Source organism: Panthera onca, chromosome B3 (genome assembly GCF_046562875.1).
Source record: "Panthera onca isolate mPanOnc1 chromosome B3, mPanOnc1 haplotype 2, whole genome shotgun sequence".
NCBI lineage: Eukaryota > Metazoa > Chordata > Mammalia > Carnivora > Felidae > Panthera > Panthera onca.
The window spans coordinates 83,763,200-83,780,830 of NC_138344.1; the positions used below are offsets into that span (position 1 = coordinate 83,763,200).

Consider the following 17,631-nt stretch of genomic DNA (forward strand, 5'->3'; position numbering starts at 1 on the left):
TAAGCCAGAACCACACTTAGAAAAATATAGTTGCCTCCTTCCCCTATAACATTTTCTTTTTCTAAGTTTTCCATCTATTATCACCTGTCTTGGTTGATTTTTTTTTTTTACAAGGGGAAAAAAAGTACACTACCTGAGCCACCTAGTAATTCTAGCAATTGCAAAATAGTATTTAATCCTTAAACAGAGAGAAAATTAGTAACAATTGGCTACAGATAAAAAGAACTATTTTCTTTTTTTTTATTTTATTTTTTAATTTTTTTTTTTAATGTTTATTTATTTTTGAGACAGAGAGAGACAAAGCATGAACGGGGGAGGGTCAGAGAGAGGGAGACACAGAATCTGAAACAGGCTCCAGGCTCTGAGCTGTCAGCACAGAGCCCGACGCGGGGCTGGAACTCACGGACCGTGAGATCATGACCCGAGCCGAAGTCGGCTGCTTAACCGACTGAGCCACCCAGGCACCCCAAAAAGAACTATTTTCAATCAACTTTGAAATAACATTTCTGGGGTGCCTGGGTGGCTCAGTTGGTTAAGCATCCAACTCTTGATTTTGGCTCATGTCATGATCTCATGGTTGTGGAATCAAGCCCTGCATTGAGCTCCGTTTTGGGCATGGAGCCTGTTTGGGATTCTCTCTCTCTCTCCCTCTGCCCACTGCCTTTGCCCATGTTCTCTCTTTCTAAAAAAAAAAAATTTCTGCGATGTTTTAACTATGTAACAGCCCATTTCTCTCTCTTCTTCCTTCCAACAAATAATTTCACTGCTCTGATTACCTTAATTTTAATGACTCCATCTTGTGGTTCACAGTGTTGCTTCAGAAAAAGCTTTAATTTATCACGAGAAAATAGGTGTTTTCTCCGGCTACAGTGGAAAAAGGAGGAGAAAGAGTAAAGTGTTAGTATAAAAGAATTCAGTTTGAACTCTATAATCTCTGTAAACCCATAACCTTCATTTCAAGCCTAGGAAAAGGACAATTCATTTTCCAATGGTATTTATGTAGAAGTTATGAGAAACTTCACAAATATTTATGTAGAATGTTATAATATCTACTCAAGTGGATCTATTATAAATGTCTGTTACAAAAATAGTATATGCATTTGGTGCTTAAGAACCACTTAGAAATCAAATAAACCTCAAGGAAAATATACTACAGAGAGTAAACCAAATTTTTTAAAATTAGATGATCATTCCTCCAAATACCACCATTAAAATTCTTTAAAAAAATTAAAGTCAGTAGATTACCAGATGTCACATAATACTGTCAACATTTAAATGGATATTTTGAACATTCTTGACCACAGGTTTTATCAAATTCTAAAATAAATTCACAGGATTAAGATTCTAAAAACAGAGGCACCTGGTGGCTCTGTTGGTTAAGCAACCAACTCTTACTTTTGGTTTAGGTCATGATCTCACAGTTGTGAGGATTGAGCCCCGTGTCATGGAGCCTGCTTGAGATTCTCTCTCCCTCTCCCTTTGCCCCTCCCTGGCTCACACATGTGTCTGAGCTCTCTCTCTCTCTCTCAAAAAAATATTCTAAAAATTTGCTATTTTTGATTCTCCTTGGCCCCAAATTGAGAAAAACACAAACATAGCACCACCAAAAACAAAACAAAACAAACTCCAAACATTCAAATATTTCTGGAAAAGTTCTGGAAGGAAAGTAAACGTTGTTGTTGTTTTAATGTTTATTTATTTATTTTTGAGAGAGAGAGAGCACACACAAGGGAGGGGCACAGAGAGAGAGGAGAGAGAGAATTCTAAACAGGCTCCACGTAGAGCCCAATGAGGAGCTCAAACCCACGAACAGTGAGATCATGACCTGAGCCAAAGTCAGACGCTTAACTGACTGAGCCACCCAGGTGCCTCAGAAAGTAAATGTTTTAACTGAATTCAATGTATTCCTTTCAAGAAAAAGTCAAATTAAAAGCTTCTATGAGTGAATGAACAAGACAGAAGTTTTAAAGTAGTAGCCTCCTCAAAATGTATATTCTTTTCATATAGAAAGGATTATAGGAAAGAAAGGATTGGTTTACTGTGCTATCCCAGCACCATACATACAGTACATGACAATAAGAAGGTAATTATCTTTTGACTATTGAATAAACATACTAGTCCTCAAGAATGATATTGTCCTACATGGCACCCACTAGCCACATGTGGTGTTTTTGTTTTTTTAACCTTTTTAATTTATTTTTCAGAGAGACAGAGTGCAAGCGGGGGAGGGGAAGAGAGAGAGGGAGACACAGAATCTGAAGTAGGCTCCAGGTTCTGAGCTGTCAACACAGAGCCACACGCAGGGCTCGAACTCACCAACCGCGAGAGATCATGACCTGAGCCCAAGTCAGACGCTTAACTGAGTGAGCTACCCAGGCACCCCTTATTTATTTATTTACTTATTTAGGGTGGGGTAGGGGCAGAGAGAGAGGGAGAGAGATAATCCCAAGCAGACTCCACACTGCCAGCGTGGAGCCTGAGGCAAGGCTCAAACAATGAGTTCATGACCTGAGCCAAAATCAACAGTCAGACGCTTAACCAACTCAGCCACCCAGGCGCCCATATAGTGAATCTTCTTAATCAAACATAATTATTGTCTTTTAAACCAGCATAGATAGAAACCAAGTTTTACCTGATCTGTGTTGCTTTAACAATAGCACACTCATACAATTCTTTTTTAGTGGGTTGCACCTTGTACTTGAATAATAAGGGGTCAACTGCATCTTTTTTCTTCCTAAAAAGAGCAAAGACACAAATCAGTTAATAATTCGTCTGAAAATGTGAGCTTTTAAATGGAAATCTAGTTTCTCAGAACATACAGTCACAGAATCTAAGGAGTTTTTAGTTTAGGATTAAAAAAATTTTTTTTTAAATATTTATTATTTTTGAGAGAGAGACAGAGTGTGAGCAGGGGAAGAGCAGAGAGAGAGGGAGATAGAATCCGAAGCAGGCTCCAGGCTCTGAGCTGTCAGCACAGAGCCCGACGCAGGGCTCAAACTCATGAGCCATGAGATCATGACCTGAGCTGACGTCAGATATTTAACCGACTGAGCCACCCAGGCACCCCAGTTTAACTAGAATTTTATGTTACTGACATCCCTCACAAGTTTATTAGCCAAAATAGTACAAAGCACTATTTTATCTTAGGTAGGTATTTCACTCATTCAATAAATTTTCCTGTGTGAAGAAATCAACTAGAGATGAGTAAGCACTGAGTACCGAGTTTAGATAAGATAAATTTGTAAACAAAATAGCTCTTGAATTTGCTTTTAAGCTTTCTTCTTCATAGCTATGTAATCCAAGAGCAAAAGTGGAGATAATGTAGTTTACTCTGTTTTAAGACCTGGCAGAGGCTATACCTTTAATCCTTGCCTCCACCAACTTCTCATCTTTTCTTCCCTTTGAGGATGCATTCATCCATCTATCCAATAAATAGTTAAAAGCCTATAATGTGCCAAATACTAAACAATAAGGATTAAGTAGTGAACAAAATAGAACTATATTGGGGAGATACAGGCAAAGAAACAAAAATACACAACAGAGTAGGTGGTAAGTGCTATCAAGGGAATACACTGCCAGGTAGAGGTACTCTATTTTAGATAGTGACAGTCCTGATAAATTGACCAGATAGGGCTTATAGGAAGTTAACGTTTAAGCAGAGATCTGAAAGAAAAGAGGGAGTAACTCATGAGAAAATCTTGAAAATAAGTTTAAAGGAAGAGAGAAAGGAGTGTAAAGGCCCTGGGGTGGATGTAGGCATGGTTTCTACAAGAAGCAGAATAAATAAGGAGAATAAAAGAAGATACAGCCAGAGAGGAGATAGAAGGGCTAGATTATAGGCCACCATTTAGATTTTACTCAGAAAAGACACTAGAGGATACTGAATAATGGGGTGATAATGATTTAACTTATCAGATCAGAAAGATCACTCTGGCTGCCAGACTACGGGGCAAGAGTGCAAACAAAGATATTCTTTAGAAAGCTAATGCAATGAACCAAGTGAGAACTGATGGCACAACAGACTAAGGTGGTAGTGGTGCAGCAGGGAGACAAATGGTTGGACTCTTAAAAAGCTGCCCCTGTGCATGCAAGTGCATATGTAACGGGGGTGTAAGTAAGGGTTACTGAGAAGAAAATGATATGAAATGATGACAAAGGAAGCATTCAGCAATGAGGGTCAGATACAGTCAAAGTGATATAAATACAGTAAACACAAAGTGGGGGGTGGGGAGAGACTCCACACAAAAGGGATGCAGGAGACAATCACACAAATAAAACTGAAGTGTTCACCTTTAACAGCATTAAGTTCCTAGTTGGAAGACCAAGGATCTTTAGATGGAGACCCAGGATACACAGAAACTAGAAGATATATTTAATCATTCACCCTGACTATATGAAATGCAATCTAATATTTTCTATTCTATTAAAGTTCCTCATTAAATTAATTTCACAACATACATGAGGCCATAATCTGCAGTTTGAAAAGCAGTGTTCCAAAAGAGCCAAAGAGAGAGAACTTTAAGTGTTCAGAGAACAATACTGATGTGGGTTTCCAATAAAGGAATTTCTTGAAATGAAAAGAGGGGAAAAAAGAAAAACAAGTTTTAATGAATCAGTGGCAGGTGTTCAAGAACAACAGATTTGATTGACTGAGTTTTTAATCTTAATATAGTTTTCTGAAGAGGTGTTAACTTAGCAATTAATCACTACCATTGTATACATATAGGGGATGATCAAGTAGAATTAAAAGATTACTAAAAGTGGCAGTACATAATTTTAAGTCATAATTATAAATTTGTTTATATATTATTTGTTTATAGAAAACTTGTTTGTGGACTTTATCTTAATGGATTTAAGGCTATAAAAATGTGACTTTTCATGTATAAAATTATTTTTTTGTTTTTTCTTGCTATGTCATGAAATTCATTTGTGAAAATAAAGCATAATAGAATCAAAATCTTTTTTCCCAATCAGTGCAAATATTCTTATGGGGGTTTTGTTGTAACTCTTACACAAAACTCTATACAGGATAAAAATCATAATTGGATTCTTTCCAAAGAAGTACAGTTATTAGAGACCAACAGAAACTGCTTATCATATGGATTCACCTATAAGACAGGAATATAAAAGACAATATTAAAAAGAAACCCCATTTTAATAATTTTTCTTCCTTGCTTCCTAAAGCCTAGGCCTAAACAGCTGGAATACTAAATGGAATGTAGTGACCTTAACCATGACTGTGACTAATGGACTGATTTTATTGCCAACAAGTGCAGATCTGTTACCAGTTCTATATAGCACACTAACACCTAATGTTACATTTATAGAAATCAGATTGCTATTCCAATGATTTATTCATAAAATTTTATCATTTATTTTATAAATATATAATATTTCAATATGCCCATTATATATGTTAAATTTCAGTTCTACTTTTATTTTCTCAAAATGGAAATTCCATTTGTTGCTATTCCATGGTAATATTGGTAATACAAAAGCAATTAAAATTTTTTCTATAACAGTACAATAGAAATGACAAAAGACCAGATAATTAAGCTTTCAGCACAAATGGTTACTTATGGGTTTTTTTGTTTTAATTTCAAATGCTAACCTTCTCATACATTAAAATTTCATATATGAATTACAATTAGCAAAACAATTAGGTCCACTTCTTTAAAAATAACACTCAGATTCTGTAATCTTACTAACAATTAAGTAGGTTAACAATACAGTCAGATTACACTGCATGAAGAAAGTCAGTACATAAAGAATTTTAAACAGGATATACAATATATTCCTCAAGGTTCCTAGTGTTTCCTTGTGCTCTTGCAAATTACCACTAGGATATAAGATGTTACCAAAAATGTATCTTGTTCATGTACTATTTTCAAGTTAGGATAATGTTTTTATGATATTTTAAAACTTTAAATAATACCTGCCTAGATAGGACTGCATAAAACACTGATCCATTGTAAAGGGCCTTAAATTTGTAAAGCCTTAAATCACAATAGCAGACAGAGTATATTATTACAAAGTGTTATTTACCTACCAATCTGAGTTGCTACAGATACTGTACTTAGTTTCTTCTACAAACCCTAAAAGCAACTAAACACACTGACGTATACTTGGCATACCTGCCTACTAAAATCAGATGGTAAGCTAGTAAATATTTTCAGGACTTTCAGGACTGTTTTAGTTGGTACTATCAATTTAGTTCAATTTTCAGAGAATTTGTGATTGCAAAGGAGCAAATTGTACTTGGCTCTTTCATTAAGAAAGGAAATTTGTATCATGTAGTTACAGAGACCGTTCTCAACAAGATGTGAGGGTTTTCAAATATAAATTTTCTTTAAATATTTTAGTAACTTTGAAGGGAGAGGAACAATAGTAGACATAAGTATAACATTACTCAATCCACACTTGATGGGCAAACATGAGATGAGTAAAGGAACACTAAGAGCAGATACACAATATGCATGTTTCAAAGAGCAGGACTAACAGATAAAACCCTAAATCTGTTATGTTCTATATGATGCAAATTAAATTATCTTCTCTAGCCTTAACTTTTATTTACTGCTACAATTGTGAGAGTAGCAAGTCAATTTTTAAAATAAAATTTGCTTATATATACATAAAATAAATAATTTTAAATTTAAACTATTCTTTATATTATATAATCTACACAAAGTATCCTAACTGTATAAAATTAGCCTCATCTCATTCTTAAGTATATTTAGATCCGTACAGCAAAGGCTCTGTCATGAATCCCATGGTAAATAGCTGAAGGAGAAAATTACTTCATATTGTTATTCTAGAACCCAGTTCTGGCAAAGATGTTGGAGAGTTCTGCAAGAATGTTAAGCTGAGGGTCAAAGAGCACTAAAATGTATAAGGCTGCGATGTCCATGACTTTGTCCATGGCTTTGTGATAAGAAGAGTTAACAATTTTCTCAGTCTCTTTCACAAACTTAGTTTAAGAAACATATGTTTAAGGTGTTAATACCCATCCTCAAAATAAATAAGTAACCTCCTTCCTAAAACCCTGACTGCTGCCCGCCAACAAAAGCTGACCTACAAAGGTAAATATGTAGTTTACTGTTTAATTCAATCAGATTCTGCAGTCCATGCCCAGACTGAGGAGTAAGCTAATAATATGTTGTTCTGAGAGAAAGCAACTTTATAAAAAGTCAAGCCTTTAATTTCTTACTTTTACTGATGTAAAACTAACTTTGAAAAAATTAATGAATATGCTCCCCCAAATGTATCAAAATATTCTATTTAAAAAATTCTGATGACTAGAATATATAAAGAACTCATAATTGAACAAAAGGACAAATAAGCCAATGTAAAAATTGGTACAGGACTTGTATATCTTCCAAGGAAGATACACAAATGACAATAAGCACGTGAAAAGAGGCTCATTATCATTAGTCATTAAGGAAATTCAAGTCAAAATGACAATGACATACCACTTAATCCCACTAGGATGGCTATAATCAAAACACTCGAAAAATAGTGAGTGCTGGTGAAGATGTGGACAAATTGGAATCCTTATATATTGCTGTTAAGTATGTAAAATAGTGGAGGTGCTGTGAAAAGCAGTTTGGCAGTTCCTCAATAAGTTAAGCAATTGTCATATGACCCAGCAATTCCACTTTTGAGTATATACCCAAAAGAATTTAAAATAGGGACTTGAATATGTGCTGGTACATCAATAATCACTGCAGCATTATTCATAATAGCCAAAAAGTGGAAACTCAAATGTCTATCACTTGAATGGATAAATATAATGTAGTATATACATACAAGGGAATATTCAGCCCTAAAAAGGAATGATTACAAAAATTAGCCTCACCTCATTCTAAAGTATATTTAGACAGATATACCAAAGGCTCTATCATAAATCTCAACATGCTACAACATGGATGTAATTTGAAAAATAGTACTAACTGAAATAAGACAGACACAAAAGAACAAATACAGTATCACTCCACTTATATGAAATATCTAGAATGAGTAAATTTATAGAGACAGAAAGCAGATTAGAGGTTACTAGGTGATGGAGGGAGAGAAGGGAATGTAGAATTACTACCTAATGGGCACAGAGTTTCTGTTTGGGGTAAAGAAAAGGTTTTGGGAATAGTGGTGATAGAGGTACGACACGGTGAATGCAATTAATGCCATTGAATTATACACTTAAGATGGTTAAAACAGAAAATATTATGTTATATATATATCTTAACCCTTCACTCCCTCAAAAAACGCTGGTGATCATCTTAATGATCTATGTAAATTCTAAATATGTTTAATTCTTTAAAAAAAATTTTTTTTTTAATGTTTATTTATTTTTGAGACACAGAGAGACCATGAACGGGGGAGGGGCAGAGAGAGAGGGAGACACAGAATCTGAAACAGGCTCCAGGCTCTGAGCTGTCAGCACAGAGCCCGACACAGGGCTCAAACTCACGGACCGTGAGATCATGACCTGAGCCGAAGTCGGACGCTTAACCGACCAAGCCACCCAGGCGCCTCTAAATATGTTTAAATCTAAATATGCTACCTTAGTATGTCTTGCAGATATTATGAACTATGATGCTGGAAAACTTTTCTAACTCTGAACTTCCATTTCTCCTCAATGATATAAGAAAATGATCATCTACCCTTTTAGAATGGTTCTGAGGAATAAAATAAGAAAACGTATATGTGGGTGCCTTTATACAGCTCAACTCATGGAAAATGCCAATAACTGTTCCATTCCCATCCCTTCAAGTCCCCTACTGAAACATGAAAAACTCTATATATTATGTTTTATTGTCAGGGAGCAACCAAGACAAGGTAAATTTCTTACTTACTGAATTAATAGAAATAAAAGAACAAAGGTCCAAAGATGACTATTTTTCACCTTTCCTGGTATCTTAGGATACAGTGGTAGCAAATCTACAAACAAGTAGGCATTTTATGATGCTGATGTATAGCGAAGGCTCAGATTTTTTGAGAATCACAAACAAGTTAAAATATCTGTGAATAAAGTAATTGACCAGCTTACTCACTTTTCCTACCGCAAGGGTCTGTCCCAAGTACCTATATTCACGGGATAAGGCACAACATATTTAGATAGGAAATTATGGTCAAATTCAGTACTATTCTGTCATAAGCTTGTTATAAGTGGCACAAGTGCTCTAAATGGCACATATAACAAGCAAAATATTTACTATTACTAACTGGGATTATGAATTAATTTGCTTTGTATAACAAGCAAAATATTTATTATTACTAACTGGAATTATGAATTAATTTGCTTTATACTCAAAGTAACAAATTAGCCACAAACTATGCATGTAGTTCATATTCAAATCTATAAGGAAGAGAAAGGACATTAATGAGCTGAATAATAGAGTGCTGAACCTAAGAGTCTAGACATTCCTCATCCTAAGCACCTCACAGCACCTACAAGAATTAGAAGATTAGGTTAAGGGTTACTACAGGGGCACCTGGGTAGTTCAGTTGGCTAAGCATCCAGACTCTTGATTTCAGCTCAGGTCATGATCTCATTATCTGTGAGACTGAGCCCCGTGTCAGGCTTCACCTGCTTGGGATTCTCTCTCTCTCTCCCTCTTTCTTTGTGCGTGCATGCATGCATGCGCTTTCTCTCTCTCAAAATAAATAAACTAATAGGGGCGCCTGGGTGGCTCAGTCGGTTAGGCGTCCGACTTCAACTCAGGTCATGATCTCACGGTCTGTGAGTTCGAGCCCCGCGTCAGGCTCTGGGCTGATGGCTCAGAGCCTGGAGCCTGCTTCTGATTCTGTGTCTCCCTCTCTCTCTGCCCCTCCCCCGTTCATGCTCTGACTCTCTCTGTCTCAAAAATAAATAAACGTTAAAAAAATAAATAAATAAATAAATAAACTAATATACAATTAACTCCACTTAAGGGTTACAATCTTTGATACGCTCCAAACAAAACACATGAACTACTGTCAGAGCTGCTAAAGGATATATATTAACTACATAATCCCCAATAGTTTTGCATCATAAACCCTATATTCAATGAGGGACACAAATGACCTATTAATTTCTTTTTCTGCTTAATTGTAGCAACTCAAAAAATGCGATGTATCAAGACTTAACATATACGGCCATGTCATGCTTCATTCACTCATCTAAAAATCATTTTTTTTCTGTCAGGCAATGTACTAGCTAGGTGACTTTGTGCAATGCCAATTAACATTTCTAAAGCAGAGGTTCTTCTTGTTAAATAAGGATTACAACATTCTTCTAGGAGTGACTAATATGCATGTAAAGAACTTAGCACACTGCCTAGACAGCAAATGCTCAAAAGCCAGTTATAGATACAATAGTTCAAAAACATCAGACAAAATAGTTCAAGTCAGAAGTTGAATTACAAGGTTCTGAAGGAATTTGACAGTTACTGATATTTCAGAAGCAAAGGCGATAAAGGAAGTAGTTAAGAGTAGCCTCAGGGAGTTAATATCCAAAATATATAAAGAACTGATACAACTCAACACCAAAACCCCCCAAATAATCTAATTAAAAATGGGAAGAGGACTTGAATAGAATTTTTTCCAAAGAACACATACTAATGGAAAACTGACACATTTTAAAAATGTTCAACATCATTAATAATCAGGGAAATGCAAATCAAAACCTTACACCTGTCAGGATGGCAAAAATCAAAAAGACAAGAAATAAGTGTTGGTGAGAATGTGGAGGAAAAGGAACCCTTTGATAGGAATGTTAACTGGTATAGCCACTGTGGAAAACTGTATGGAGGTTCCTCAAAAAATTAAAAATAGAAATAACGGGGCGCCTGGGTGGCTCAGTCGGTTAAGCGTCCGACTTCGGCTCAGGTCACGATCTCGCTGTCCGTGGGTTCGAGCCCCACGTCGGGCTCTGGGCTGATGGCTCAGAGCCTGGAGCCTGCTTCCGATTCTGTGTCTCCCTCTCTCTCTGCCCCTCCCCCGTTCATGCTGTGTCTCTCTCTGTCTCAAAAATAAATAAACGTTAAAAAAAATTTTTTAAAAAAAGAAATACCAAATGATCCAATAATTCCTTGTATTGGATACCTACCCAATGAAAACAAAAGAAAATTCAAAAAGATATATTCACCCCATCCCTATGTTTATTTCATTATTTACAACAGCCAAGATATGGAAACAACCCAAGTGTCCATCCATAGATGAATGAGTAAAGACACACACACACACACACACACACACACACACACACACACACATACACACACACACGGGAATATTAGGCAGTCATAAAAAAGGATGAGATCCTGCCATTTGTAACAGCATATATGGAACTAGAGGGTATTATGCTAAATGGAATAAGCCAGACAAATAACATATAATTTCACTTATATGTGGAATCTAAAATCAAATGAATAAACAAAAAGCAGAATCAGACCTAAGTACAGAGAACAAACTGATGGTTGACAGAGGGAAGAGGGATGAAGGGATGCGCAAAATGGGTAGAGGGGAGTGGAAGATACAGCCTTCCAATTATGGAATGAATAAGTAACAGGAATAAAAAGGTATAGCAGTAGGATTATAGTCAATGGTATTGTAATAGCACTGTATAGTGATAGATAGTAGCTATACTTTGGTGAGACTATAGAGAGAGTGACTGAATCACTATGTCATATAATGTAAGTATAGAGAAAGTCGTTCAATCACTAAGTCATATAGCATATATACAGAGAGATGTTGAATTACTTTTTTTTTTTTTTTCTAAATAAGCTTTACACCCAGTGTGGGGCTTGAACTCATGACCCTGAGAGATCAAGAGCCACATTGCTCTACCAACTGAGCCAGGCTGGCACCCCCAAATTACTATGTCTTAAATCTGAAACTAACGTAACACTGTGTGTCAACTATACTCAAAAGAAAAAAAGCGGCCTCAGGTTTCTTATTGGAATATTATTGCACTGTTCACTGACAACAGGGAAGGAAAAAAACATAAGATAGACTGGAAAAAGAATTTTTTTAAGTTTGAGATGCCTATAAGGCAGAGAAGGAACAGAATGGAGCAATAAAGATTTAGAATAGGAGGGAGTGGAATGAAAACATGTAAGAAGACTTTTAATCAGTTGAAGACAGCTGAGATTTTTAAATTTACCTGTAGACAATGACAATCTTTTTCTTTTATGTTTATTTATTTTTTAGAGAGAGAGAGCATGAGCAGGGGAGGGGCAGAAAAGGAGAGAGAGAGAGAGAGAGAGAGAAAGAGAGAGAGAGAGAGAGAGACAGAGAGAGAGAGAATCCAAAGCAGGCTCCAGGCTCTGAGCTGTCAGCACAAAGCCCAATGCGGGGCTCAAACTCACTAACCGCGAGATCATGACCTGAGCCGAAGTCAGATGCTTAACCGACTGAGCCACCCAGGGGCCCCGACATTGCCAATCTACATGTGTTTGTAGGATTTTTCTCCAGAAGCATTCAGCTGACCCATGTTGTCAACTGACTGAATTTCAGAAAGTTAGTGTCTTTACCATATGCACCATAAAGCAATTAAGTATAATAATTAAAGTACAGAATGAATTTTCTCAAGTAAACAAAAATGGAATGTGTTAAGTACAATTGAATGAGGTGAACTTCAAGTGCTCCTAAGCAGCTGACTACAATTAACAAGGTAGCTTTAAATCTTGAAAATTCTAATGTGTGTTGTTGAACCACATTTCCTAGATGGATTTTATACTGTATGATTACAAAGGAAGAAAGGAAGGATTAAAGAAAAACTTATTTCAATGGGATATCACTAGTCAATCTGATACACAGTTAAAAAATTAACAAAAATCACTTACCCATTTTGAAAAGAACTGTTTTGTGTTTCTGAATCATCACTATCACTGATGATAATAGTTTCTCCATCTACACTGCTGATATGTCCATTAGCAAAGCCATTTTGATGTGATGGAGGAAGGACTTCCAAAATCCTACACTGCAACCTAAAGAAAATTATATATTTAAAAATGCAAATTATTTTATATTTTATAATCAAACATTTCAGAACAATCTAATTATTATGAACAACTGAAAAGATATTTGCTTTTGTAGAGACTATGGCTTATTGATGTAACTAAATTAAGAAACAAGAAAATCTGTAACATCAAATTTAACAAAAGTTAGCTACAATTTAAAATAATACAAAGGTCAATTTATCAAGATTCTTAGCAATTATATTCTTAAAAAAATTTTTTTAATGTTTATTTATTTTTGAGTGACAGAGAGAGAGACACACACACACACACACACACACACAGAGAACGAGCAAAGGAAGAGCAGAGAGAGAGAGAGAGAGAGAGAGAGAGAGAGACAGAATCCAAAGCAGGCCCCAGGCTCCGAGCTATCAGCACAGAGCCCAATGCGGGGCTCGAACACAGGAACCAGGAGATCATGACCTGAGCTGATGTCGGACGCTCAACCAACTGAGCCACCCAGGCGCCCCCTTAGCAATTATATTCTTAACTAAAGTTACTGTTTAGAAAATCAAATACTGGCATAATATGTCATTATACAGGTTGAGTCTTAGTTTTTCAAAACATCCAATATTTTAAATACAGAAATTCTCCAGATCATAACCTGGAGATCATTCTTACTGTAGTTTTTGTTGGGATTTCTGATCTCTATAAAACTTCCTATTCACTAGTTCTACTGCCTCTATTTTGGGTTCCCTTACTTCTGCCCACTCTATCTGGGTTTTATGGGCTGCAATTTCAGACATATTCACCACAACTGAAATATTCCTCAATCCCACTTTCACTATCCCAATTTGCAACTGATAATTAAAATGTAGTATATCCATACAATGGAATATTATTCAGCAAAAAATAAATAAAAATAAAAATGAAGTACAGATGAACCATGAAAACATTATGCTAAATGAAAGAAACCAAACATAACTGCCACATAGTATATGATTCCATTTATATGAAATATCCAGAAGAGGCAAATCCATAGACAGAAAGTGGCTGCCTGGAAGGTGGGGGCAGAAAGGGAAGAAGGTGAGAAAGGACAGCCATGGGCACTGGCTGACAATGGGCATGGGCTTTCTTTTGGGGTATGGAAAATATTCTCAAATTGGTTTATAGTATGGGCTGTACAACTATGAATATATCAAAACCCATTATGCTGTACATTTCAAATGTGTGAATTTTATGGTGTGTGAAATATGTCTCAAGTTGTTGAAAGAAGACAGAACCATAAGTAAAAAGGTATATAGTAGGGAGTAACAGAGAGAAAAAGTGCATTGCTGGAATTCTATCTATAGCCTCCCTACAACTCCTGGGCAATCCGGAGGTGGGGGTGGGGGTAGATTTTATTAACTAAGAATATCTTAACTATATATACACCTACCAATGGGGTAGAAAAAGTGACTCAAGATTGGACAATTTTCTCACTACATCATTCATTTGGTCACCCTATATATTACAAGTTTTGATATATTGTGGGCATTCGTAAAACTGCCTATTCACTATCCCCATTCTCCTAGGAACTTCAATATTCCTATATCCCACCTCCTTCCACATGTGGGAGCTGTCATGTTCCCACAGGGCCTGGCCAGGGTTAGTTGATACTGGGTAGGCAACTTTTTGCTGAGCCAATACATCTTTTCCAAGATTTTAAAATTTGGAATCTAGAGAGTAAAAATTAGTCCCTCTCCTATCATGGAATCTATACTATAAAGTATGAAATTCTGTGCTTTTGGCAGCCATGTTTCCTGACACAACCAACAGGTAACTGTACAAGTAAGAACATAAAGTCTACAAGAGACATGAAAGGAGAGATGACAAGGGTACTAGAGGCAATCAATTCTTATTTCTGTTCTTCCTTAGACTTAGTTGTGCTTTGCTCATCTCAGGTTTAGCTGTTTAATCTTTCTTTTGATTCAATAAATGGATAATTGACCCTTTTACCTGTTTTTTCAAAATGAATTTTTGTCACAGCCACAACAAAGAGACTCATACAATTCCAGAAAAGAAACAGTATATTCAGAGCAGATTCACTTTGGGAAGCTGGTGAATTTTTATACAATAGCATTTATTCTCATTAGTGTACATTTTATCATGTGCCTATAATTATCCATTAGGAGAACATCTTTAGTATGCCCTACAATATCTGATAGCACTGTTAGGCACTGAGAAAACCAGGACCATGGATCTACTACTAGGAAATTTTTGCACCCAAATTGAAGAAAGCAACTGGTTTTACAGCACCCCAAGGCTTAAGAATCAACAAAATGGAGACTATGTAGGTGAATCTAGCCCTCAAACCATCTTATCTTCATTCTTTGCTCATTTTCCCTCACTCTGAGTCTAATACAGGTTCAATTAAAAGTATCATATGTGGCTCCTTTACAACTTGCTCTTAAAGAATTGAGAAAAAAGGGAGAAGACTCAAATTACTAAAACCAGAAGCAAAAGTGGGGACATTACTAGTGATTTTTACAGGAACTAAAAAAGATTTTAAGAAAAAATTATGGACAGGGGCACCTGGGTGGCTCATTCGGTAAGCGTCTGACTTCGGCTCAGGTCATGATTCAATTCCTGAGTTTGAACTCTGCGTCGGGCTCTGTGCTGACAGCTCAGAGCCTGGAGCCTGCTTCAGATTCTGTGTCTCCCTCTCTCTCTGCTCCTCCCCTACTCACAATCTGTCTCTCTCAAAATAAAATAAACATTAAAAAAAAAAATTTTTTTTAAAAAAAGAAAAGATTATGGACAATTGTATGCTAACGAATTGGATAACTTAGATAAAATGGACAAATTCTTAGAGACAGAAACTACCAGAACTGACCCAAGAAGAAATAGAAAATCTAAACAGATCTATAAGTAGAATAGAAAGGTGGGGGCGCCTGGGTGGCTCAGTCGGTTGAGCGTCCAACTTCGGCTCAGGTCACGATCTCGTGGTTCGTGAGTTCCAGCCCCGCGTCAGGCTCTGGGCTGATGGCTCAGGGCCTGGAGCCTGCTTCCGATTCTGTGTCTCCCTCTCTCTCTGCCCCTCCCCCATTCATGCTCTGTCTCCCTCTGTCTCAAAAATAAATAAACATTAAAAAAATTAAAAAAAAAAAAAGAAAGGTGATTGAATCAGTAATCAACCTTCCAATGAAGAAAAGCCCAGGACCAGATGGCTTCACTGGTGAATTCTACCAAACACTTAAAGAATTAATATCAATTCTCAAAATCTTTCAAAAATTGAAGAGGAGAGAACACTTCTTAATTCATTTTATAACACTAATAATACCCTGATACACAAACCAGACAAAAACATGGCACAACATATGAAAAACTCTTATAACTTAACAAAATACAAACAACTCAATTCAAAACAAGCAAAGGACCAGAACAGACATTTCTCCAAGAAAAGATACAAATGGCAATAACCACATGAAAAGATGTTCAGCCATCATTAATCATAAGGGAAATGCAAAATAAAAACTGCCATGAGATACCACTTTATACCCACTAAATGCCAATTATTTAAAAAAAAAAGAAAAGAAAAAGAAGTGTTGGTGAGGAAATAGAGAAATTGGAACCCTTGTGCATTGCTGATGAGAATATAAAATGGTGTAGTTGCTCTGAAAACAATATGGTGGACCCTAAAAAATTAAACACAGAATTACCATATGACCCAGAAATCCTACTTCTAGGTATATACCCAAAATAATTGAAAACTCAACAGATATTTGTATACCAATGTTCATAAGGGCATTATTCACAATAAACAAAAGGTGGAAACAAGTGTCTACCGACAGATGAATGCATAAACAATGCATAAACAAATATATATGTATGTATACACACACACACACATACACGCACAATGGAATATTCAGCAGCCACAAACAGGGGTGAAATTCTGATATACGCTACAACATGGATTAACCTTGAAAACATCATACTCAGTGAAATAAGCCAAACATAAAATAACAAATATTGTATGAATTCACTTATATGAAGTATCAGGAAGAGGAAAATTCATGGAGACAGAAAGTAGAATAAAGGTTACCAGGGTCTGGAGGAAGGGAGAAATGGGGAGTTATTGCTTAATGGGTACAGAGTTTCTGTTTGAAATGATGAAAAAGTTCTGGAAATAGTAGTGATGATTACATAACACTGTGAATGTACTTAATGCCACTGAATTACACATTTAAAAATGATTACAATTTAAAAGGATTAAAAAAAAAAAGAACTTTTTTTCTGTTCTAACAGTAAAGCCTAAGACGGCACAATTACCAAGCTAACTACTTTGGTAGCAAAGGGAAATGGTGGAAAAAAACCTGCAGACTAACTTTCACCATTGGCTGGCAGAAATAAACCAGTGTTTCTAAAGAGGAACAACTACAGGAAATCTTATAAAAAATGTTAATTATGTAATCTAATGATAAAAAAGTTCGGTAATTTAGTGACATGAACTGCACAAAAGTATGCAAGAAATCAAATGGACTTAAAAAAAATGTATTATTGAGGCATAGTTGACAATATAATGCTACATTCATTTCAGGTATACAACACTGTGATTCAACAATTCTGTACATTATGCAGTACTTACAACGATAAGCACAGTCACCATCTGTCACCATACAGTGTTATTACAACATTATTGACTATATTC

The 17,631-nt window shown here is 36.0% G+C and overlaps 1 protein-coding gene across 2 annotated transcripts in view; it reads right to left on the reverse strand.

The window, feature by feature from the left end:
- The window catches only part of BAZ1A (bromodomain adjacent to zinc finger domain 1A), a 134,407-nt gene that overhangs the window by 47,474 nt on the left and 69,302 nt on the right, over positions 1–17,631 (reverse strand). For both annotated transcript variants that reach the window (XM_060619488.3, XM_060619487.3), the window contains 3 exons: positions 12,825–12,968; positions 2,633–2,734; positions 777–864 (listed from right to left, as the gene is read on the reverse strand). In XM_060619488.3, coding sequence (XP_060475471.1) covers positions 777–864; positions 2,633–2,734; positions 12,825–12,968 — 334 coding nt within the window. The remainder of the gene's footprint in view (positions 1–776; positions 865–2,632; positions 2,735–12,824; positions 12,969–17,631) is intronic.